This window comes from Thermobia domestica, chromosome 2, assembly GCF_964235325.1.
Source record: "Thermobia domestica chromosome 2, izTheDome1.hap1.1, whole genome shotgun sequence".
In the NCBI taxonomy this organism is placed as follows: domain Eukaryota; kingdom Metazoa; phylum Arthropoda; class Insecta; order Zygentoma; family Lepismatidae; genus Thermobia; species Thermobia domestica.
The window spans coordinates 56,572,739-56,600,280 of NC_137455.1; the positions used below are offsets into that span (position 1 = coordinate 56,572,739).

General features: G+C 36.7%; 1 protein-coding gene across 1 annotated transcript in view; it reads right to left on the reverse strand.

Annotated features, from left to right (window-relative positions):
- LOC145679015 (fatty acid synthase-like) overlaps window positions 1-27,542 on the reverse strand; it is a 175,776-nt gene that overhangs the window by 144,831 nt on the left and 3,403 nt on the right. Inside the window, exons 2-6 of the mRNA XM_081749615.1 lie at window positions 21,222-21,374; window positions 7,997-8,173; window positions 4,226-4,426; window positions 3,065-3,303; window positions 75-305 (exon numbers count right to left, since the gene is read on the reverse strand). Of these exons, the coding sequence (XP_081605741.1) occupies window positions 75-305; window positions 3,065-3,303; window positions 4,226-4,426; window positions 7,997-8,173; window positions 21,222-21,374 (1,001 nt within the window). The remainder of the gene's footprint in view (window positions 1-74; window positions 306-3,064; window positions 3,304-4,225; window positions 4,427-7,996; window positions 8,174-21,221; window positions 21,375-27,542) is intronic.

A 27,542-nucleotide genomic window follows, 5' to 3' on the forward strand; every position in this document is an offset into this window, starting at 1 on the left:
CTTGTTCTTGAGATTATTGGCAGTTATGCACCGGTTGTATTATTTTAAGAAAGATGTACATGTTCAACCCTTACCTTTAACTTTGTCTGAAATAATTCTGTGAACTCGGGGCGTGGACTTTTAAAGTGTAAATTTGGGGGAATCATTCCATTTTCCAAGGCTATAATAAGTTTGGTAAGAGCACATAAACCAGAGGAAGATTCACTATGGCCCAAATTAGATTTAACGGAGCCAACAAGTAGTGGAGCTGATCTTTCTTTGCAGAAGAAATCTGCAATAGCCGTAACTTCTTCATAATCACCAGCCTAAAATAAAATAAAAATGTTGTTGAAAGCTTATTTCAACATGCTGATTAATGTTTAACTCTTAAACCTGAATCATAGTTACAGTTTATCAGTCGGTAGTTATAAGAATGTATCTTGAACAATCTTAAGACAATATAAATGTGCACAAAGAAATGATATGAGGGCTGCTGGAGAAGTTTCTGCAAACTACTACTACCAATGGCGCTAATGTTCCACTAATATAAAATTCGGAAGACAATACCGTTCTTTTTAAATTCTCTTTGATTTTTTTAAAAATAAGAATATTCGTTCATTTATCATATCCAATTTGAAGAAATAGCGTTGTGTGAGAAATGGAAATTTCTCGTGAACACTTTCGTACAATGATTTTCCATTATTTCAAGTGTAGTTTAATACCCAAAATAATAAAATCGAACGACTGCATTTGGCTTTTGTAACGAAGCACCATTCAATAGGACTGTGTATATGATTGTTTTATTTAGAATTTCAGTGATGCATTTCATGAAGTTCATCCAACCACGTTGTCGTCAGTAAAAATTTTTGACCCATTTTGTTAAAATAAATAGAGTGTAATATCTCGTCTCTGCGTAAGGATAGCAAATGGAACATCTCTGTACACCCTGCAGTAATGTTCAGAATACAAATGATTGTTACTTTCCCACAAACCAACATGCGGTAACCTTGCGCGAAATAGTTCCTTCCACTTGCGAAATAATTCTACGTTTATTACAAAAAAAGAAAAAGAAAAAATTAACACAACTTCCGCTTTCCTTACATATTATCAAGCACAGAAATGAGCGAATTATCTACTTTTTCCCGGTAAATTTTTAAAAATTGCTAGAAACGGACGACCAACTTTGGAACTTAACCTAAAATCAGGCTCATGTCAATTGGTATAAGGAAGTGCTTGAAAAATTCTACCAATTTAAGCTAAATTTGGTATACTACATCGTTACAGGGGACGAGACTTGGATCTATCATAGAAACCCGAAACTAAGTAGCAATCAACTGTTTGCATGTTTCAAAGTGAGCCAACGCCAATAAAAGTTGTTTATTCGAGAAGTGTTGCCAAGCAAATGATTGGTTGTTTCTTCGGTTATATTGAACATGTGGCAACCATAGAGTTTGAAAGATCGAAGGATTGTAAATGTGGAGTGATATACAACAATATATTGCCAGAGATCGTCAATAAATTGCGTTAAAATACACCCACATCACCGTATCACACCTTCATCATCACAAAATCAGTTTCTACTCACTTGTCAGCACACAAAACTGTTTACTTTATTGTTCAATAAAAATGTGGAATTAATGACTGGTTGTTCGTACTCACCTGACAGCGAATGGCTTCCTTTTGTTACCTCACATGAATGGTGCTTAAGGCAGCATTACTAACAGCGGTTTCTTGTCTTGCCTTCTTCATCATTAATAGTGTTAATTAATTAGATGCACCAGCCTTCAGGTCAAATATGCTAAAAAAATGTGTTATCATTGAATTACTAAAGTAAGAATTGAAGTACTTATTTAATGAAATGTATTTTAAAAAATTTACAAATGGCGAACATCGCCATTTGCATTTATTGGCCGTCTTTCAAGTCGTATTGCCTGAATTGTATGTTTGAGAAAGTGAAAGAAAGTAAAAATATAAATCTGTGAAGCCATAATTGGGTATAGAAAATATGAGAATCGAGTAAATAAGAGAATTGTCACAATAGGAATGTATAATTATCAAAATTGAGAAGGACTTCCAGCGGCGGAAAGAGAACCAGTTACCCAGATAATCGGGGTGAAAAAGTTGGAAAAAGTAATAAATAAATAAATAGTATAATAAAATTGTATAGAATATTTATGAATTTGTGTGTATATATATTTGTTGATGAGTGTGAAAATGTGTGTGTAGTGTAAAGTGTGAAATTTCCACTTATTCTCCTTCCTTTTCTTAGCACTACACTAGAGGATGTTGTCAGCGGTTTCGGAGATATTTCTTGAAGCTGCTGTAAAAATAAATGAACAGACTTAAACAAATAATCACAGATAATTTAAATATAAAAAGGTGTATTCTTCCGAATGTTATAATCGTCGAACACTAGTACCGCTATTAGTAATCATATGGAGAAACTTTTTCAGCAGCTCTCGTATGACTTATTATGCAGACTTATACATTATATGTACACTCATGTCCAAAATTATTGTCACATGTCTATAAATATGTTGTTGTAGGAATATAATTTGATAACGAATTCGCCCGGTATTTCTTACAATCTTAGTATGTGTATAATCTGCAAAGACAAGTACGTATGTGGGAAATTTCATGTCAAAAGAGCAGTAAATAAGAACAATAAAACGAAAATAAAACTTTCTTGTCCATTTAGCAACATTTTGTTTTACTCATTCTAATTTTTGTATTTACAATTATTTTCCTATGAAATTTACCACAAATATACATTTCCCGATTATATACATAGTATCAGTATTAAAAGTACCCTGCAAAATCATTATCAAATTATATTCTTACAAGAAGATAGTTATAGATGAGTGTACGTTGAAGTAGAAATGAACTTCTCGTGATAAAATCATAATTTCAGTAACTAAGAGAAAGAAAAATATTGTTTTCCTTTATCCTTAATTACGCTATACTCGTATCAGGAAAATTTTATGTTTTAAGTAGTGTGAATTTACATTACATTGATAAATTTGTGGAATGATCCAATGCAAGACAATATGTTAGATATTTAGTTAAATTATTAGCGAAACCAAACCTTAGTTCCTGTTCCATGGGCTTCTATATACTCAATATCTCTTGGATCTACTCCGGCTTGTTTGTATGTTTTGTCTAAAAGAGCTTTTTGTAAGTTTCCGGACGGATAATAAATTGCTTCAGGTTTATATCCATCCGAGTTTATTCCAGTATGTATAACTTTTGCGTAAATTCGCTTGGCATCTTTAGCCTTTTGCAGAAAATATACAACAATTGCTTCGCTTCTTGCGTACCCATCAGCTGAAACAATTAGGAAACATATAGGGTTAATAAATTCGTAGCTGCACTATAATACGACATGATTTTCATCATTTGTGTTTATTTAGATAAAAAAAGTTTAGAATATCTTGATTAAAATACATACCACACCTGAATTTAATTATTTTACTAATTGTCAACTTCTTTATTGTAATTGGCTTAAAACTTACATCATAATATGCTTAGTTTTGTATAATTTCTTTCCTTTTGCTTCTTCCTCTCCCTGATACACACATATATACTTGGGAACAATATACGCAATTAAAAACTTTAACTAAAAACAGTTTGTTTTAAAAGAATACCGACAACGTTTGGGAGGTGATTTCTCACACCAAGATAAGACAAAAAAGTTTAGACCATCCTGGGTGCACAAGTGCTTCCTTTGGGAGTTATAGGCTGCCGAAAACATGAAAAAATGAACTTTAAAGATCCATAGCTCCAAAACTATGGGAACTACCGCAGTCAGATCAAGACTTCACTTAGGAATAGCATGTGCCCTGTCCAAATATCCAAGTTTCACAATGCTGCTGTTCTTCCGCAACAATTTTTATAGAGGTAGTTTGTGAGTACTGCAAATTATATGCCCGTAGCCAAACTCCATCTATAAAAATAGTTGCGTGAGTACCTTAGGGTTCTGAAACATGTACTTCTGGATAACACATATTAGTTCCGAAGTGAAGTCTTGACTCGACTACTGTAAGTCCGATAGTATTGGAGCTATGGACCTTTAAGTTTCATTTTTTCATGTTTTCGGCGGGCTATAACTCCGAAACGAAACATTTGTACATGCAGGTTGGTCAATACTTTTTATCTTAATATTGGTGTGAGGAATCACCACCCAAACGTTGTCAATGTTGTTTTGAAACACATTTTAATGTATATTTGAGGTTAATCATTCACATACCAGATTCATCAAATACTTTGGAGCGGCCTTCTGGACTGAGTACACCCAAATCAAAGAATCTTTGGGTTATTTGTGGAAGTAAATTAAGATTGCAGCCTCCCACAAGGGCAGAGTCACATTCTCCGTTCCTGATATTCATACATGCTTGATTAAATGCCGCAGCACTACCAGAACAAGCTGAGTCCACTAAAAAACTTGGCCCTGAAAGGAAGATTTTTCTTTTTAAATATTATAATTATCATTAACAAAAAGTTTTTTTTAAAAAAATTGAAATGTTTACTTCTACACTTTTTTCCATGGAAAGTACATTGAAAAGCGATTTTACTGAAAGAAGATGAAAAGTGTGCATACAAAGAATAGAAAAAAAAAAACAAACAGAAAGTTGAATAAAAAAAAGAGTAAAATGTGTTACTAGACTGAGAACTTAACTCGTTTTTTTTTTCTTGCGTATCGATGCGCTAATCACAATAAGCATTCTTTCTCACATCAATAACATTCATAGTTTGCAAGTGTTAAACTTAATTAAATTAATATAAATAACATTACTAACTAATATGTTTTCACAAACGCATAAATTTTAAACACGCTCGACTCTAGACATAGGAGCTAAATATACACACTTCTGATTGATTAAAATTATCCGTTTCTGGCCAAGTAGCAAACATATAGCACAAATCAAACGTCAGTTGCTGTTAGTCCTTATTATCGAGCAGACTAGTAATGAAAATTGTTTTTGGCATTGGTTCAAACCCGGCCAAAGAAGTTTTTTTTATTTTTTTTTTAAATTTCATAAGCTTTTATCAATAAAATAAGATAAAAGTAATACACATTTGCTCTTATACGTAATAATGCAAATCATAAATTCTTCTTTTACCACCATTTACCTAGAGATTTCTGATAGCCGTTATGAACAATGATGTTATAAATCAACAGGAGAGTAAGAAGTGGAGCCCTCGCGATGCGAGGGGTTGTAGGGGGCAGCAGGGAGTTAGAAAGGGGCATATACACAAGTTTATTGTGAGGAGCACACACAACTTTGTTGATAAAAAAAGTGATTTACTCACGTTACGAAGCAGCTGAGAGAGCGAAGGCGATTAGAAGTCCCGCAGGGCTCATTTTATTCCACCTTTGCCCCCTTGATAATACCACGTGACATTACGTCACACTCGGCTGGTGCAATTTCGATGTAAATCTAACCTCACCTGCTTTCTTGTGACTAATTTAAAAACGGCTAGGCTAGCGCATGAAAATATATATGCTTAGGGGAAAGTGGGGGAATAAAACGCAACGAGGGAATACCACGCACCCTATTTTCTCAGTTCTAATGCTTCGAAACTGATTCAGATTAGTGCTACTATCTAGTTTAGAGTATGAAAGACATATTGCATGAGTGAGCGAGGCGCCACTTGCTGCTAGGTGTGGTTCATGGCATGGCGAAATGTTGTTTTGCTTAATTTCTTCTAATTTACTTCGTTTGCAGATTTAGAGGTATGTAATGAAATACTTAGTTGATTTTTATAATGTGTATACAATGTTTTAGCGTAGTGTGTTGGTAGTAAGTTTATGCTAAATCTGTTTATATGAAACGACGTGAAACTTTTGAAGGTTCAATTTTTCTTTCTCGGCTTGGAATGGGGTAATTGCACGCATGTCATCCATGTGCGTGGTATTGCCCCTTCACGAAGCAGTTATCAAAAAAGTTCATGCTGCGTTTGGTTTCCTTTTTTATGTATATTGCAGATGCCATGACACTATATTAGGCAAACAGAGAAGTGCAAATGGACATTAGAACAACTACCAAACGCCATAGGAGCAATAAATGGCGGAAGAAAAATGAGAGAGGTAGCAAATGATTTTGGGATACATGAGACTACATTAAGAACAAAAGTGAAAGCTGGGACTGTCTGTTCTAAGAAAATGGGAAGAAAAGCTGTATTGAGCTCTACACAAACGCGGAACTTGCTGGTCACGCTTTACATTTAGCCAAGTTGTTTTACGGAATGTCTCCAATTGAACTACGCAGAATAGCTTATGAATACGCAGAAGCTAATAATATCAAAAACAATTTGAATAAAGAAGGTCGACTTGCTGGGAATGATTGGTTGGAATTGCTTTTAAAGAAAAATTCCACGATAAGGTTAAGGAAATCTGAAGAAATTAGTATTAACAGGGTCGACGAATTCAATGAAGAAAAGGTGAAAGGGTATTTTAAGAACCTGACAGAAGTTACCGAAAAATATCATTTCTGCGAAGATTAGATCTTTAACGTTGACGAAACAGGTATATTCATAGTATAGACACCAGGGCGTATTTTGGATCCAAAGGGAGTGAAACATCTCAGAGCACCAATATCATGGGAAAGGGGTAAAACCGTTACAAAGCTGGCAGGTCTTCCATACCCCTACGTATATCTACCCAAGAAAACGCATGTCACCTCAGCTGCAGAAAGGAGAATCTACTGGATCTATATATTCTTGGGTGGAGCAATGAATCTAGTGGCTGCAACATTTTGCTCTTATTGCGAAACCGATAACAAATGATCCAGTCCTACCTATTTTGGATCACACGAGCCATATTTCATTAGAAATTTACAATTTTTGTAAGAAAGGAATTGTTATGGTTATTTATACAATACCGCATACGTCACATAAACTTCAGCCGCTAGACCTCACCTTTTTTGGTCCCCGCAAAACATATTTCAACCAAGAATGCACACTGTTTGCGGAGCGCTACGTTAATGAAAAATTGCTCCGTATGACTTAGTCGACATCTTTAATTGAGATTATCTGCAAATATGGACAAAACTGTTAATGGTTTTAAACAAGCGGGTATTTGTTCTTTGGAGCTGGACACTTTTAGAAAAGAAGATTTTGAAGCTGTTCAGCAATTCCAGGCCGTAGAACTTGAAGATGAAAGAGAGGCTTCTGAAAAAGTGAATTCCCAATTGCTTTCCGATGCTGAAACTATTATAGGCCTACGCCAAAATGAACAACCATCTTCAATGAAAATAGGGCTAAATCGAGGAGAACATCAACTACCCGGAACATCATCACAGCAGTTACCATTCATTGCTTGTCCAACCGTCTTCTTCACAAAATGAGGCTGTAAAAGTCTCAGATTTCTCCTATCTCCAGGTCTGCCAAGTCAACTCCTGGAAATAACAAAAAGCGTTCAGAAATCTTAACTTCTACTCCAACCAAACGAATATTGGAAGATGCTGAATTCAGAAAGAGCACTAAGCAAAGAAAGCACCAAAAAAGCAAAGTTGAGAAGAAAGCTCTATGTTGGTGGAAAACGTGAAGACAACCTGAGGAAACAAACTAGAAGTTGATGTAAACGTACAGTCAACAAACGACCTAAGTTTATGGAAAGAGATTCTGATGCTTCACGTTAAGGAATTAGTGCGTGCCAATACCCGATGTAATGCGTGTGATTACCCGATGTGGTGGGGAATACCACGCGTTTCTCGTTTTCCACAAACTTTATTTTTACAGAATCTATGAAAATCAAGGAGCACTACCAACGACCGAATATGAAACTAGAATGATTAAGTTACAACATACATTTTCCTCATGTTAATTTGTTTGATTTGTAGCGAGATATTGGAAAATGTACCTTAAGTGCGTGGTATTCCCCCACTTTCCCCTATATACGAACACTTATATACGATAACCTACTCAGAAAATTAAATGAAGATAACAATAATACAAATGTATTAATGCACGCTTATTATTTACTATTTGATGAGAAAAGCCAGAGCTAAATTCACACCTGTTAGTCCAAAAAAGAATGATAGTCTGTTGGCCAACATGCACACGCTGTTACCAGGTAAATCCATTCCCCTTGCTTCTACATTGTCTTGAAATAGCATGAACATTTGTGATTCATTGAAGCACGTTGCTGAAAATACTCCTACTGGTTTATCCATCAAAGATGGTGGGCTTACTCCTATAGAAAAATAAAACATGTTAGAAACACACACAATTTAAAATATTTGTTACATATAATAAGGGTGTATTTTGTGAAAAGATTTGGAGAATAAATTAAATAAACTCAAAACTTACTTTTCTGCATTTTGTTACATATTTACAAATCACATTTTTGACTGCTGTCAGCATTTCTAGAGAGAAACCTTTACTGAGGGTAAGATACACAGAAATTATTTATACGTTTAATAGAAGGATTCTTTTTTAACTCAAGGATTTCATTTGGCTCTAGAATTTCTAACTAAAGTCCGATTTTCATACGGGTTGTGGCAAATGATTAAAGAAGGATGGGAGATTTATGGAAATATGTCTACTGGTTTAAATTCATCCGTGGTAATATCGACCACACCTCAAGAAAAAACAGTAAATATGCGCCAGTGTACTTACAACCAGTGGCGGAGGCACAGTAGGCAGCGCTGAAGGGGCGAGCAAGAAAAAAATATATTTATAGAATGTTATCCAAAAAACCGGTCTTTGTTTACAAAAATCACTTCATAGGCTTATTTTATAATTTTAGAATAAAGCACTAATCTAATGTTGCACTTGCACTTTAACTTCTAAAAAGTCTGTCCAGTTTTGGTGGCAATAAGACACCGACTTCATTTGCAGAAGCACCCACCTGGGGTGCCCACTAGGGTGGAGTGTTTTGCACTTTTCTTGGCTAGTGCGGAAAAGATGCCATTGGTGACACCGCATCTGATTTTTTAAATTTTTTTTGAACAACCCCTTACCCTGCTCCAACGGACTTAGAGCTTTTAAAGTGTTTGGTTAGGCAACACGCACAACACCAATGACAGAAAAGCTACTTGTGGTCGTTTTTAGAGTTACCTGATGGCTATAATACAATTATTTTATTAAAAGAAACTTGTAGCAATGCCAGTAAATAATTTTAAAATGTTTATGAGTCAAAGTACAGCCATATTAGCCAGATTTTGTTTGTAATGCCACGTTAACGGTGATTATAGGCATAGCTCTTGATATAACACGATTTGTTTTCGGCAACTCTTCGCTTGTAATGTACACCGACAGCAAATGCCATCTAGCGGCAGGCTACACAACTTCGTGGTTGCTTACTTTGGCCACGCTCTTCAAGCGTCGTCGCAACGTCCGGCTCCGTCCAGAAGATTCACGCACTTCCCGCTCGCCTCGTTGGCTCCAGAACCTACCCCGACGTTTCTAGAATATTCTCGGTCGAAGTTCGACAGTGGTATAAATATTGCGTACTTCGGCCAACCAATCCAACAGGGCAGTTTATTGCAGCTTAAACTTTAACGGTTTTAGTTCGCTACTGTTTCTGTTAAGACAGAGAGTTTGTGAATTGTACACTCCGCATCAAAAAATGGCGACAGCTAACGCCGTGCAGTTAGGCCACCCAATATAAACCATCTTATCCCATAATCGTGTCAGGTAAAGAGACCCCCCTCTCTTTCCTCCTTTCTTGTCTCCTATACTAAAATTAGCTAACAACATGAGCGCAATTCTGATTTCAAACTACACATGTATTAGTTTCGATAAAATGAAACAAGAAAACCAAGAGGAAACAAGATTCATAAGTTGATGTAATGAATGAAAAATTGAAACCAATGGATGTCTATTACACAAAGATTCAGAAATGAGGCAGAGAGAGAAAAGAAAAGAGAAGAAAAAGAAAAGGGAGAACATAAAAATGTGGAATTTTAAACTTATTAAGAAAAGAACCTAACATTATAAAGTTCCGTTTCCAGAAATCCAACAATAATATTGAAATAACGTTTGTTTTTACATATTTTTCAGAACTATTCGAATATATAGAGGATGCTTTAAACATTCATTATTTCCCTTTCATAATGGATAGCATACTCAATTTCAAGTAGAACTGTAGATCTCCGAGACACATCTAGGATAATGTCAAAAGTTTAACACACATGCTTTGTTTCCGCGTGGTTCGTTTGCAAATTCGGTAGTGTTCCAAAATACCTTCTAATAAACCCAGTAGATAGTGTTAATTATATCCTCCATTTCAAACTACTAATGCCAACTGAACAAAAAAGCAAAAAAAAAAAAAAAAAAAAAAAAAAAAAAAAAAAACGAAAGAAAACGAAACGAAAACAAAAGAAAAGAGAAAATAGAAGAGTTATATTTTACTGCTAAATTTCTATCAGAAATACCCTATATTAAAAGTCCAAAGTGTATCGTAATGAAACGTTACAAATGTTCGAAAACAAAAGTTTATGTTCCTCATAGATGTAGCATGTTTCAAATTTCAACGTGAAAAAAACACATTGAATTATAGGATGGGAACAAATTTTGTGTCGAACTAGTATAAATAAAATGTTGTTTTCAAATAACCAAAGAGGTTACCATTTTCTAGTCTTTTCCTAAGATGTATCTGTTCCGCACATCCAGAATTGATTTCATCTCTTCCGGATATAACGTAATCTGCACAAATAGAATGAACACGCTAAGAGCTCAAACGGATCATCGTGTCAGTCAGATGATGTTGGTTAGGTTATAGACCACCACTGGGTCGAGGATTCAAATCCGTAGTGACCCCGTAATTCGACTGAGACTCGGTAACTCAGAGGATAGAAAAGAGATTTTACTTATTCCCTTGCGTTTAAACAGTATTTGTGTCAGAGATGGCCAGGACTGGAGATGTTATCCCCAGAACACGAAAAGAACGACGTCGAAGTTAACAGTTAATTAGATTCTCCAGATTAGCTCTTGCTCCGCTTTACCATTGGAACATGTAGTGTATGTGTGTGTGAGAGAGAGGGAGAAAAGTGAAAGATGCAAAAACAGAATAGGGAAACGTCAAGAAAGAGAAAGAGGGGGACGAATATAAATATGAAACATATTTATCATTACAGTGTATGACATAGAACGCGCACACTGTTTATTCGAATTATCGTCAGTGATGCCTTGTAAGTTCTCCATCAGAAGATAAATCTCTGCAGCCATTATTTTATGCAAAAAATCATACTACCTGATGGGGAATCGAACCAAGATTCTCCATTTGGAAGTCTGGCACGTTACCACTACAGCACCGATTGCTTTAGCCAAACTTTGTTTAACAAATTGTGTAGTGCTTCTTTCTGAGAACGATAACACGAAAAGTGTATACTGCAGATCAATGATGACTTTGGAATGTCCTGGTAATTCCCTTGCCCGTTCCCAACCAGCATTCGTAAATCGTCTCTATCATGATACAGGTGTTTGCTTCCACATTTTTATGTATTGCTTGTCCAGTATGATAAGTCGATTCTTCACAATCACTTTATAAAAAAACTAACTTTCGCGTGAACAGGATTTGAATCTTTGTTTGATAGCTGTATTATTCGTAAGGCCGTTACGTTAACCCTGCACTATCATGCTATCTGAAACTACAAGCCAAATATTACTTACTTTAGCCCTGATCTTTGAAACGAACCGGCTTCTTCCTGTAACGTTATTTTCACCTAAGTGCACAACGAAATTGATTTATTCGACGGCCTAGAGAGAAATTAGTGTCCACTGATAAAGGAAAAACATACAATCGAGGAAAAGATGAAGAAATAAAACATATTTTGCAGTAATTTCGCCATGCAAGTTCAAAAGTACGCAAATAATAATAATAATATTAATAATAATAATAATAATAATAATAATAATAATAATAATAATAATAATAATAATAATAATAATAATAATAATAATAATAATAATCCGGGACAACCTTTATCATTTCAGTTTGACGGTGCAACGTAGGGGCCAGATAGAGGGAGATATATGTAAATAAAATTGAAAATGAAAGTGACTGTCTTTGTGACTTCATCACTCTTGAACCACCCGACCAATCCCCATTAATTTTTCAACATAGATGAAGTTCGGGCCTAAGATGGTATTTATCTATTTACTTTGACGATATAACTTAAGGCTGAGGGGAGGGAGGAGTTCAAAAGAATAAATAAAACTTGATAACTCGTGAAACAAAGGATCAATCACAATCAAATTTTTAACATAGGTGAAGTTCGGGCCTGAAATAATTTTTATCATTTCACTTTCACGGGAGAACTTGAGGAGGGGAATGGGATATATATATATATATATATATATATATATATATATATATATATATATATATATATATATATATATATATATATATATAATAAAACTTAATGACTCTTGAACCACCAAACCAATCTCGATCAAATTTTCAACCTAGATGGATTTCGAACCTGAGATGGTTTCTGTCATATCACTTTGACGGTGTAACTTATGAGATGGGGAAGGGGAGCGACATTTTAAAAAAGAACGAAAATTACCGGTGTAAGTGGAGAAAGTATAATTTTTGGAGTCGCTGAGATTAACAGTGACACATCCAGTTTTTAAATCCAAATTCAGCTTCTCAACTTGGAGGAGGGGGAGACATATAAAAATGATCGAAATAACCAATATCAGTGTCGAATTCATAGTTTTCCGGCTCGCTGAGACCAATAATGACACTGCAGATGCCGTGCCCCACAATATAGGGTGGGGGGATATATAAAACACATAAAAATGACCAATATCAAAAGCGCTTTAGTAATCCTAAACGGTGACTGAATCACGGAACATATTACTATTTTTCTCAATTTAACCCAACGAAGCGGGTAATTGATGTTAATAATAATAATAATAATAATAATAATAATAATAATAATAATAATAAGAAGAAGAAGAATAGACTATTGTGCTGTGAATATGAACATTTATTATTATTATTATTATTATTATTATTATTATTATTATTATTATTATTATTATTATTATTATTATTATTATTATTATTATTATTATTATTATTATTATTATATTAATCTACAACACATAGTTCATTCTGTTCTACAAACAAACGGATACTACGCTCATCAGGAAAGCCTGCTGATAGCGATGACAGCAGATGAAATCCGCATATTCGAACTTTAGGCTCGAGAAGGATAAAAAAAAGTTCCGCAGCCAGAAGACTCCGGGATCAAGCCGCCCACGTGACTTCATTGTTCTGAAATTAAAGTTTACAGCTGAAAATTACTACGACATGATTAATTGGCCTAAATGTTTAACAAAGCCGACAATCACACGAAACATAACGGATCAGCAGCTTGAAGAAAACATCCAAACTTCAGCTACCTTTGCCATAGTCAAGCTGTGGAACGCACAGTGAAGCTAGTGTCCGAGGCAACGTCGAAAAAGTGCGGCCAGAACGCAATAGATATATACGTTAGAGCCAAACTGAAGTCTAGAACAAGAATGTCCCGCTTCGAGACCAGGAAGAACTATGTGATCTAAGGTCAAATGTGAACGTATGCTTACTGGGTGGGTGGGTGGTCGGAACTCGATGTGCAACCACCTCCCCGTGGAAAGTTCTGGGTTATTTTGCGTACAGAGCAAAATAAGCGAAGAGTTGCACAAAGAAAATCGTGTTATATCAAGGGCTATGCTTATAATCATCGTTAACGTGGCATTCCAAACAAAATCTGGCTAATATAACTGCACTTTGACTCATAAACATTTTAAAATTATTTACTGGCATTGCTACAATTTTTTTAAAATAAAATAATTGTATTATAATTATCAAATAACTCTAAAAACGCCACAAGTAGCTTTTCTGTCATTGGTGTTGTGCGTGTTGCCTAACAAAACACTTAAGAAACTTTAAGTCCGTTGGGGCAGGGTAAGGGGTTGTCCAAAAAAAAAAAAAAATTAGTAAGGTCGGTGCCACTAACGACACCTTTTCCGCACTAGCCGTCATCGAATTTCCAACATAATTGCAAAACGCTCCACCAAATGTTCACAAAGTTCCGGTTTCGGAGGAACGGGTCCCACGAGGAACTGGTTCTTGGCGATCTGGTTTTCAGAGCCGTTGTAGACCTGGATCCGAAAACCTGGTTCCGGAACCGAATATTAGGAACAGGTTCGAGACCTGGACCCGAAAACCTGGTTCTAGAACGGATCTTAGGATCCGAAAGACCCCCAAAGACTCGTAAAGGAGGCAAAAAATTCACCTTCATTACACTGCAAAGAGGACAACGCGCTTGTGCCTTCCCTGCCCAGATCAACTTGTGCCCCCTAGACAAAATTTTTGGTCCACCAGTGGGTATTTAGCCAGATGAGTTTGCCATATTGCCGGTTTAGCCAATGAGTTTGCCAGTTACCCAGTTTGTTTAGCAAAATGAGACAAGCGGCCGCCGCCTCCCTGTCGCCTCCACCATTTCATCTAGCACACTGTTCCCAACCTGCCAGCAGCTCAGGTTTAGCGTAGGAATAGCCACAAAATTCCGGTTCCAGCGGAACCGATTCTTGGAGATCTGGTTTTCAGAACCGGTTCCAGACCTGGATCCGAAAAACTCGGTTCCAGAACCGGATCTTAGAAACCGGTTCCAGACCTAGATCCGAAAAACCTGGTTCCTGAACCGGATCCGTTCAGAATCGAAAACGGGTTCCGCAAGAAACCGGTTTCGGCCCTTCTTAGTACGTACATCGTATACGCTTCCTTTTTTCTCTAACGGGTTAAAAAACTAAACAGAGGGCGCTGTCGACTTGGATTTTTTAAATGATTGTAGATGGAGCACTGCACTGCACTGCAATGTTTGTTTCAAGTACACTCGCATAACAAACAACGATACAGAGTTATCTAGTTCTATGTTTACGTTGTTATTATGTACACGTCGTTTCGATAATTGAATCAATATGAGTTGTTTAGGAGAGAAATTATCAGGTGCAGAAAAGAAGGAAACGAATGTTAACCAAAGAAAGGGAGGAAAACGAAATAGATCAACTAAAGACAATTCCTAAACTTGAAACGTTTTTTGCTAGCAGGGAAAATGATAAGACAACAAACACGTCAGCACATGATACAGTCAGCACATGATTCCTGGTATCCAGCAACAATCCAACGTGAACATCAATCACAGTGGCACATATGAAGTTAATGCTTGCAGTTCTGCAGTAACTCCAGTGACTGAAAAATCCCGAAAGTTCAACTGAGACGGCGGTAAAAGAAACGGGAGTTTGGACGCACAGGAAAATGTTACAAAAGAAATAGTGCAAATTGCAAGTGTCAACAATGAAAAACCACAAATTTGTACTGATGTTGATGATTACTGGCGATAACTACAATAGTTAGAGGTATCATTGGTGTGTATTATCTCGACGAAGATCATGGAGCGATTGGATGCTGCCAATAAAAAACTATTCTATTCGGCCTTGTTTCCATTTTGTACTAAAACAAAATAATACACTGAGCAAGGCTATGTGATAATATGTAACAAAACACACAATCACGTAACAGTTTCGACACAATAACTGTGTCTTCATCAGACTTCAACTCCTTCTGGCTATTTGGGAGTTGGTCACCTCTTATATACTCTTCGGAGATCAACTTTTAATTAGGCTCCGCCCCTTCATTAAAAAGTAATACTTTCGTGGTTTTCACTTTCACCTTTTAGCTGCACACGTGTCCAATTAAGAGTTTTCTTTTTTCGCTGGATACAATCTGTCTTTAATTATCCTTATTTTTCTTATTAGTTTGTTCTCTTTCTTTCTTTCTTCTTCCTTTTCACTTTTTCTTCTTTAGGCAGAATCTTCTCCCACTCTTTATTTATCGAGAATCCTGTATTCCAATTCATTACATTGTCTCCTGCCTCCATAATCTCCCTGGCTTCTTTCCATTTTCTCACCAAAGTTCTCTTCTTTACTTCTATGACCTCTGCTCCTTCCTACCCTATTCTGTGGTTTGTCACTTTCTGATGTTTATATATCGCATTGTTATCTTTTTTTAATCTTACATCATCCTTGTGCTGTTTTATCCTTTCTTCCATCTGGATTTTTAAGGAGACGATAGAACGAGGAGGAGAAAGACTGTTTCTTTTTTGCCGTTATGTAGATGACTGTTTAGGAGTATGAAAGGGAACGAAAAGGCAGCTGGAGAAATATGAGACGTGGAAGATGAAAAGAAAGGGATTAGACTAGAGAATGAAATAGAAGTAGATAAGGAGATAAACTTTTTAGATATGAAAAAGAAGTCAGAAGGAGGAGAGTTTATTACATCCTGGTACGAACAAGAGTGTGCAGCGGGAGTGTATTGCCATAAACGAAGTGATGTGGATGAGGGTACAAAGAAGAATTTCATACGAAGCATGGAGGAAAGAATAGGGGACCTAAACACAAATGAAGAACAGAGGAAAAGGGATTTAAAGAAGTTCTGGACACAACTAAGGAGAAATAGATACAACGAAGAGTATTGGGTGACAAGAAACATAGCAAGAGAGAGGAAGAAAGAGGAAGAAGACAAGCACAAAAAAATGGTTTGGAATAGAAAGTCTAGGCAAAGAAACAGGGAAATGCTTCGGAAAGCAGGAATAAGAACGTACAGAGAAGGAGGAAGCAGAATAATTGAACTGGTCAGGAAAATCAAGAGAAAAGCAATAGCAGACAAAGACGAAAACGGGGTAATATATAAAGTAGGATGAGCGGAGTGTAACAAAATTTACGTAGGAGAAACAAAGAAGAAGATGGAAGAAAGGATAAAACAGCACAAGGATGATGTAAGATTAAAAAAAGATAACAATGCGATATATAAACATCAGAAAGTGACAAACCACAGAATAGGGTAGGAAGGAGCAGAGGTCATAAAAGTAAAGAAGAGAACTTTGGTGAGAAAATGGAAAGAAGCCAGGGAGATTATGGAGGCAAAAGACAAGGTAATGGATTGGAATGCAGGATTCTCGATAAATAAAGAGTGGGAGAAGATTCTGCTTAAAGAAGAAAAAGTGAAAAGGAAGAAGAAAGAAAGAGAACAAACTAATAAGAAAAATAAGGATAATTAAAGGCAGAATGTGTCCAGCGAAAAAAGAAAACTTAATTGCACACGTGTGCAGCTAAAAAGTGAAAGTGAAAACCACGCAAGTATTACTTTTTAATGAAGGGGCGGAGCCTAATTAAAAGTTGATCTCCAGAGAGTATATAAGTAAGTGATGACCAACTCCCAAACAGGCGGAAGGAGTTGTAGTCTGATGAAGACATAGTTATTGTGTCGAAACTGTTACGTGATTGTGTGTTTTTTACATATTAACAATAAAAAACTGCAACATATATTGATGTGAGTGCAGCAACGGAAGAAATTGCAGAATTGGAAGCATATTTGCAAATTGTTCTACGGATTTCGATGGATGCGAAGAAGAATCAAAGAACATAAGTGGATGTCAGGAATAATTGCATGACAAGGAACGAAAGAAAAGTAGAAACACTAATCACACACATGTTTACAGGAAGAGAACGATTTTGTATTTAGTCATTTAACGCAATTGTGTATTCCCTTATCTCTGAATTGTCCAGAAGGAAAATGGCATACAACATGGCAAATAAAAAAATAATTTCCTCGCAACACTGCGTAGTGTGGACTGTAAAATCGTCCGAGATAAAGCGAATGCATTGGTTCTCCATTACAAAGATGACCTAAATAACAGTTAAGTTTTTCGAATGAATGTATTCATTTCAAAGCTCACTTGAAAGAGTGTGGTGTAACCTTCAAAACTGCATCTGATATGTTGAAGTACATTCGGAAAAGAATCACGAAACCATCTTTCCCAATGTAGATATTCGCCTACGAAGTTTGTATCTGCTCCAACTTCCAACTGTTCAGGAGAAAGATTTTTTCTGTGTGAAAACGCGTTAAGAAACATTTATTGTCCAGCATGCACAACAAAACAACTTTCAGCTGTTAGTAAAATGTGTATTGAAAGCGAAATTAAGAAAGATAGATTTTGAACCAGTTGTCAGTTTATTTGCAGACGATAAAGCCAGGAAGAAGTGTTTTTCTCTGTAGCAAATATCGTACTATTTCCAGTAACTGTTGACATTTAAAGATAAGAAGATTGTGTTGCCGTCCAAATTATGATATGTAAAGACAGCCTTATAACCAATGCAATATTCAAAGAGTCATAAATGTTTGTTTTATGTAGTGTTATGAATGGGTATTTTGTATACTGGTATGTATATATTTTAAACATCAATTGTGCTGGTGTATTATGAGAAGTGCGCAGTTGTATGTTCGGGAGAGGATGCCCTATCTCAGAGTGCCTAGGGGCGCCAGAAACGTTAATTCGCCCCTGTTTACAATTGGAATGGGGTTTTGGATTTTTGAAGCGAAATTGCAGAATACAAATTAAGTGTTAGTAGTAACACCCATAAATCACATGTCGAACTGTCGAACAGCTATAGCCAGTTTCTTGTGACAAAGGACGGAGATATTTCTTGTGTGATCTAAGGCGTCGATAACTGACATCTTCTACAACACCCGCCTATGGGATGCTTCTCTGTTTCACTCAGATGCGATCCTGTATCTTCTAACTTATCCACTAGCGACCATATTATGTTCCTGTCTGTGGTAAAATGTGAGGCAAATTTGTTTCCAAATGTCCTTTGCGTAGAAACAACAGATTTCATTCTCCAAATCTTTTAACGATAAACACTTTGTTGCTCCAAAGAATACACTATTTTCACTGTGTCCTGATCATACTCAGACAGTGGCACAGAACTGTACAGCGCAATTTTCAATACAACAGCCCAGTTTCCTATTACTTATTGACCTTGGCGAGGTTGCCATCGAACAAAGAAAGCTCAAATCTCCACGCCGAATGGCACTTAATTCCAATTGTAAGGTATACTGGCAAATATTTGATATTTTTCTTGAGGCGTGGCCGATATTACCCTGGATAAATTTAAACCAGTAAACATATTACCATAAATCTCGCATCTTTCCATGATCATTTGCCATAAACCGCATTAAAATTGGACTTCAGCTAGAAATTCAAGACCCAAATGAAATCCGTGAGTTTTTAAAAAAAAAAATCACTCTGTAGATAGTTGCCTAAGATATCAACACTTACAAAGACTAACATCTTGACGCTATCTGTGTGGGTTTAAACAATGTCAAATCTTTGATCACTGGTCCCGTTTCTCGGGGAAGATCCACGGATTTACAAATCTTGGTATGAAAGCAAACTTTCTGTCAAATTATCATTCCTACTGAAATCATTCAAAAGCGTCCTCGCATTCATTGAAACAAGTTTTAAAGTCTTAGTCAATGTGCTTCTTCCTTTGTGGTTGGTGACAATGGTTCGGCTAACTCGAGTAAACCAATCTTTGTTTAGATGTCCATGTCAGATTTCCTTCATTCAAATAAACATCTCTCGTATGTATGTCTTTCTATGAATGATGAAAATTTCTTTATGGTCTCCACTTATTAATGTTATGTTCTGTATCTTTTAGATACTTTGATGTTTCTGTTCTATTTGATGGTATCACGAACACAGTGTATTGTCACATACCCGCCAGGAAGGACAAACAAAAATCTTTTTCTTTGTTATCTCTAAGTATTAAAAACAGTTCAAGATATGGAAATGACTAAAAACGATGGTAACCAGTATGCAACCAAATAAAACCTGACCCTGCATGCTAACACCCAACCTTCAGATAAATAACTATTAAAGTGTTTTTTTAGTAACTAGATAAAAAGGAAAAACAAAGATAAAATTCCAAATAAAAAGGTGGGTGGGAGCAGCAGGAACATCTCACTCTCACTCTCATCGCCGTTCTTCGCAGCTAATCTCCTCAACACAAAATGATTGAAGATCTGGCCTCCTGGAGTATGGGACTGAAACCTGCAGTGTAAGTCATTTTCTCTCCTCTCTCTGTTTTATGAGCTGTGGATTTGGGTAGCAAAATCGGTATCCCGTGAGGGGATAACTTACTGTAACCCACTATACTATCTGTAATACAATAGCCAATAAACCAGTTACTATTCAAATTAAAATAATTCCTTTCACTAAACAAAATTAACAATTAAGCAATTTTCCTAATTGTCTCTCTAGAGCATCAAATCCAATAATTTTAAAGGAGCGAAACAGTATGTTCTTGCTGCATGGCGTCTGTTAACTTTGGTCACGCCCATGTGAGTGCCTTGCCACAAGCGTGGGGATTCATATGTTCATGCGGAATTCAAATGAGAAGTGGATAAACTTTAATAGCCAGTTAAGTTTCTGTCAATGTTGTTTAGGGCACTAATACCATGTTAAAATTTTACTTTATGGAAACGTTTCGTTTCGTGATATTGAATTAAGTAAAAACATGCATATCCATTTCTAAGTACTATGTTTTATTTCTGTATTGTTCGTTTAACGATGTGACCTGATGCAATTTTTTTTTTTTCAAAATATCGACCCTGTAATAATTTTGCTTCCCAATGTTTATTAATAGTTGATTTCATTTGTTTTAGGAATGCCACTGGAATGAAGACTTGAAACTCTACCAATTCTCCCAACGTATATACATAAAAATCACTCAAACAAAGCCAAAAGTAAAAGACTGGTGTACTGTTTGGACACCAAATGATACTAAACACTCTGATGCAATAGAAATATATAGAGTTTAATTTTAAAAAAATGCTTGCATACAAGAAAACCGGTTTCTGCCCACAGCAAGAACCTCGATAAAAACCCACGCATGTGGTATTTGTGCTCCACAAAGCTAACTTGGCACGAGCTGGGATCGAACCCAGGACCCCACGCAGCAGAGATGAACGCTTTACCACTGAGCCCTTGCGCCCTCCCCTGTTGTGTTGTCCTTATGGAATAAATAAATAAAATCGAAATTAAATTCCGATTTGGAGACACTGGGCAAAAGTAAGACAAACATCATTGGCATTTTCATTTCTACCAACCACGAAAAAAGAAACACAATAAATTTTAAAAAATTCATTTCGTTTGAAATTTACTTTGAATGCACATACTGTCATATTGTGGTAATACACATATGAGTTGAGTTGACTTGACTTTGAGTTTAACGTCCCGTTCAGCAGCGAGGTTGAGACGTGGACCTACTGATTAACCACATGAGCTCCCGCCGGGAATCGAACCCGAGCCTCCCACGTTACAGGCGCGTACGCTAATCGCTTATCCGCGGAGGAGCTCCATTGCACATGCGAGTTAGCTAGAAAGAATAAGTTGTACCTGCATCCATTAAAGCTTCAAATGCTACTTCTTGAATTATTCTCAACTGAGGATCGCATCTGTTTGCTTGCTCCTTTGAAAAACCGAAGAAGTAAGAATCAAATTTATCCAAATTATTTATCTTTGCTGATCGCCGAGGAACACCTGGGCATCCTGTAAGTAAGAAATAACTTGTTTACAATTCACATCTTTTATGTTTCTGTTCAGATAATAATTAACCTTCATTTTACTTGCTAATTCACGATATAAGATACATATCTGTAGTTAAATACTAGGTGATAACCTTGTATCAACTATGATTATTTCTTCTAAACATCTTTTCTTGAGAATTCAATTCTTAAATGCCACTAATAGAGTATAGAAAACTATTTACAAATGTGTGCCACTAATAGGACTAAAAAACTATTAACCAATGCTTGAATATTATGTTATTCCATCCCCATGATGTAATTTATAGTGTGCAACGATTATACAGGAGATAGACAAAATAAATAAATAAATAAATAATAAAAAAAATAAAATAAAATAAAAATACTTCATACAGGACACGTAAGTTTGGCCCTCCACTGTACAACACGTGTTGAGGTTGCCGATTTATTTATTTATTTATTTATTTTTCAATGTGTCATGTGGACCTTCCTCTTCCGTCAGCAGTAACCAGTTCACCTGTGAGTGTCGTGATGTGAAAGTGCTGCCGTAAAATGGGCGACGTGACATACTTCCAAAAAGGCATGATCGTTAGTGCCCGTCTGGTTGGAGATTCAGTGGCAACAGTGGCGAACATTGTGGGGGTATCGAAAGACATTGTGTCCAATGTCTCGAGGGCACACGCAATTCATGGCAAACGACGTCTGCAAAGCACAAGAGTGGTCGAAAAATATTCCTGTCAGATAGGGACCGGGGGGCATTAAAACGGATTGTAGCAGCTAAAAAAAAAAAAAAGGACCACTGCAATGCAAATTACGTCTGAACTCAAATCCGGTCTACAGAACCCGGTTTCATCGAAAACAGTGCGACGGGAACTTCATAAAATGAAACTTCATTGCTGGGCCGCTATCGCCAAACCCCTGGTCACAGCAAGAAATGCGAAGAGGCGTATGCAGTGGTGCAAGGACCACAAGGCGTGGACTCATGAGAGGTGGAAACACGTAATATGGTCCGATGAATCGACCTTCACCTTGTTTCCAACAACCGGTCGTGTTTACGTATGGAGAACACCGTCGCAGGCCTATGATACAGACTCTCTGTCCCCCAACTGTAAAGCATGGGGGTAGTTCTCTTACAGCAGGCCTGTCCATGAATTGGCTCCCGGAGCCAAAGCGTGAGCGAGCACGAGCGAAAATAAGAACAGGTGAGCACAGGTGCTGCTAGCTTCGCTTCTTCCACTGCATCCGATAAGTGTTGCCAACCACACATGATGGCAAAAAACCTATGGCCAAGCCTGGCCAGAAATTCGCACGATGATAAGCATTGAGCAGACGCAAGCGTGAAATGTGCAGGTGTGCTCTCCCCCTCCCCATTTCGAAAGCAGTGACGCGAAAACACTGCAGGAAATAAAATTGGTACGTTTTTTGGTCGAGGAAGACGCATGATAGAGGTTACAGTTAGCGTTGAAGTAACTAACAAATGAACAAGAAAGAAAGAAAGAAAGAAACTAATATTAAACATGTCATCTTACAGACGTAAAAACGACTGCAAAAATCGGAAACGAATTGTTTCAGACCTTTTTAGCTTCCTTACACAATTCGTGACGTTGTATTACATTAGCACTCGGTCTGTAACTTGTCACTCGCTTCACGTTTGCTGAGTTGTAAACGCCTTTCGTTGCTAGATTGATAGGAGAATGACGGGAGGTTGAAAATAATAATAATAATAATAATAATAATAATAATAATAATAATAATAATAATAATAATAATAATAATAATAATAATGCGTATTATTATTATTATTATTATTATTATTATTATTATTATTATTATTATTATTATTATTATTATTCGGACCAAAGAGGGATGAAAATGGGGATTGGAGGAAATTCATAACTAGGAATTGCATAGTTTATACCGCTCACCTAACATTATTAGGGTTATTAAGTGTAGAAGGCTCAGGTGGGCAGGCCATGTAGCCAGAATGGAAGAAATTAGAAACGCTTTCATAATTTTAACTGAAAACCCAATTGGAAGAAGACCACTAGGAAGACCTAGGCGTAGATGGGAAGACAATATTAAGATGGATCTTGCAGAAATAAGAGTACAGAGTAGAAACTGGATCCAGTTGGCTAAGGACAGAAGTTAGTGGAAATATTTTGTAAACGCGGCATTGAACCTTCGGGTTCCATAGGCCATAGAGTTAGTTAGTTATTATTATCTAAAAGAAATGTTCAAATGTTGTTAAGAGACAATTACACAGAAGAACTGAGTTCCGACCAAACACTAATTTGCCGGAAGGAAATTCCAGTGCAGTCCAGCCTACTTTAAGCGTTATCCGTGCAACCCACGTTTCATGTTCAAGACATTGGGAATAATTGTTCGTATCATTCAGTTGGAACGTTTCCTTCCGAATTTACGCTATTACAGTAGACCTACGCTATTACAGTAGGCCTACGCTATTACAGTAGGCCTACAACGTTGTGACTTTCAAAATCAGTCAGTAACTATTGAAGAAAGACAAGCGTGTAGCTTCAGTCGTTGAAATGATTTAACATTCTTTTTCACTTTTAACAAGCCACCGGCAAGCAACCAGCCAGGGACAATACATTTTTCCTTATTAAAAAGACACTCCTTGTTAAAAAAAAAACAAAAAAAAAACTAATTGCAGTCACTAACGGTCACTCTTAAAAATGAAAATCTCTTTGGCTCTCTTAATATTTTGTTTGATTCTTTGCGATCAAAGTAACTTTAAAAGTGGAGTAAGAAACACTATTCTTCCTATTGATAGTGTAATAGTGGCTTCTAATCTCCACAACCAACCCCTTGCTAAGCCTATTCGTACACACATACATGCATAAGCTAATTTTCTGGAGATAATACTTAAATAATTACAAACAAGTGCTACAGTTTTTTTCGTATCAACAGATTATCTCTTTTCCTAAAAAGCGAAACAACATAACATAACAAACCCACACTCGGATATAACAAACCCACATCCTTCTTTAACAAAAGGAAAGAAAAAAGAAGAAAAGGAACGTACATAGTTTATCATTTGATTGCTGTTACAAGTTTGTATTGTCTATAGTTAACGATTACCACATTGTAAAAAAAACACTTTACACTAAATGGCAATCAGTTACCATACATACTTTTTTTTTGGTAAGCTAGTGATTACCGCCAAGGTTGACAACACTTCCGCTCCTCTAAGGACGAAACCCGAAGATCCACGAAGCACGAACAATGGTATTTGCCCGTAGAATGCTCGTGAGCGTTTACGAGGAGAGTTTCCACTATCTGCTCGCCGTGGGCAGGGCTGTCTTACAGTATGGACAGTGATATCGTGGTTGTCTTTACGTCTTATCATAACCCTGCATGGAATGATGAATGCTAAGGCATATGAGGCCATTTTGGGGGACCAGGTTCTACCCATGGCCCAAATATTGTTCCCTGATGGTGATGGCATCTACCAACATGATTTGGTACCCTCTCACGCTGCAAAAACGGTGAAATCATGGTTTGAGGAGAATGACTAGGAGCTATCACATCTCCCCTGGGCCCCACAATCACCAGATCTGAAGATCATTGAGCCATTGTGGTCTGAGTTAGAAAGGCGTGTTCGGTCTCATTACCCTCCACCAGCATCTCTTAAGGAACTGGTGCATGTTTTGGAGGAACAATGGCACAAAATTCCACACACCACGATTCAGGAGGTGTATACGTCCATTCCATGTCGGATCCAAGCTGTTTTGGACGCAAAAGGAGGCCCCACACCATACTAGATATGATTTTCACACTTTTGCAAACATTTTAGATTTTTTTGTGCAATTCCTATATGTAAATGTTGTCTAGGGCAATAGTCTGGTACATAAGATATTGATTTCTTTGGTGGTTAGATCTACATATCTATGAAATTTAATAGTAAACAGACCGACATTTAGGCTGATTGGATGTTGGAGTTCTGCGGTGATTGTAATAGTGTCAACATCTCCTAGAGTGAGCTGACGAAGAGGAAGTGGAAAAAGTGGTTTATTCTCACCGACCTTTTCACACACATATACAAATACTCTTGAAATCACCTACATTCATCTACAATTACCTTACACGTCTACATTTCATTTAATTACTCAAAGGAACAAATTTCTGCAGGCGACAGAATTAAATACAAAGTAATACAGCTGTATTTTATTTTTATAAGTTTAGGGTTACTAGTGTAAAATCATTACAAGTGATATACGACGGATAAAATAAGTGAGTGCATATGAAAGATGGCTCTGTTACGAGTAGATGCTATTTTCTACCACCGGTATATTTTTGCAGACTGTATAGAACATATATTTTATGTTTACAAGTGAAGCGTTACTAGTACGAAACCATGACAAGTGCTATTGAAACTCGTGAGTGCCAAAAAACACTTCTATCTACTACCTTTGCTTACGCACGTTCCCACCATCGCAGACACGCCTGCTCTCTCCAGACGCACCCCAGAGCTAACCGGCCCACCAGCTTCGCTAGGCTCTGACTTGGTTAAATAGCATTCGTGCTTTTTAGTGGCCACCTACCACATGTTGATTTGTCTTTTGCACTGTAGTTTTTTATGCTACGCATCCAGATGTCGTATTTACACGCAAATGATAAAGGAATGGCAATTTTTCAACAATTACTTCTGGTGCTCCCTTGAATTTTATGTATGCCAAGTGAGATATTTTCATGTCGCCTAATGGAAACCTTTCAGGGGACAATAAGGAGGAAATTAATGGAAGAATTATATTTTTCAACAATTCGTTCTATTGGTGCGCCAAAAGTAAACTTGTACCAAAACAAATTATATTTTAAAGAATGGTGTTCGTCCAAAGTAAATAAAAGACTAAATGGCATCACGTTAATCCGCTAGTAAAAGGGTCAATGTCTAGTATAGGATACCACTTGTGTTGATACTTTTGCAGCTTCTCATATCGTATCAACATCTAAGGAAGCTGGAAGTGCGGCAGAAACAGCGTGCAGACGAAAACATTAAAAATATACATGCTTAAAAGAGGACCATATTTTCATTCACTTTGCTGTTGAAACAATGGGTGTTTTCAGCAAAGAGGCGAAGAATCTAGTGAAACAAACTGGTTCACAGCTGGTTGTGAAAACAGGGGATCCGCGGAGCAAACAATTTTTAATAGAGAGACTCAGTTTAGCAAATCAGCGGGTAAACGCAACTTGTACTTTTAAATCATTTCCCTCTGGTCCTATTATGAAAGAAGTTTTTTTTTATCTTAAATAGTTGTAGGGGACATTGAGCACGAAGATCGGCCTAAGTACCAACAACATTAATTCATTTAATCCTAATTTCTAATACTTGTACTTCATTTGTATCAATAGTTTACTATATATTATTCTATGTATAGTATTGTGATGTAATCAGTATTGTATGTGCATTTTTTCTCTTGGCGCACTTACAGCATTCGGCGTAAGCTCTAAACTCCGATAAACAAAATATTTGTATCCTTCCGCTTGTCACAAATATGATTGGCTAGTGATGTATCACTCCCACTCCCCACGGGGAGGAGCAAATTATACACGTCCATTTTGACAATACTGTCTCGTGTTGTCCAGATACTTACGGCAGCAGCAGAAAAAAAAAGAAACTCGAAAGATTAAAAAAAAAAAGTATTTGAATTTCGCTCGTAAACAATTGAGGGGCTTAGTGGAAAAGGGGCGTATCCCACATTTTAATGTTTTCGAGAAACAGAAGGTTTTGCGTTGCAGCTGACAAAAGTTTTACTATGAAAGAAAGGTACATAACTAAAACCACATATATTAGAGGAAGGTCTGATATGTTTCAGAAAAAATCATCATGCATCTTTAAGAAGAAATAAACATAAGATATGCACATGATCATGGGTTCTAAACCAATACAAGCTTTCTATATTAACGGATCAAAATGAAAGTTCCAATACGCGAATATGTATGTAACGTACAGAATAACACAACACAGTAGACCATGTTCGTCTCTGCAAATAACGTTTACGTACTCTACTCAGTGAGAAAGAAATCCACACATGTTCGTGTAGCCACGCAAATAACATGTTGTAGAGAACAAAAGTATTTCCTTTGTACGGCAGCACCCTAATATGCTAGAACCGTACACACTATAAACACAAAACTGCAGACGAGTATCATA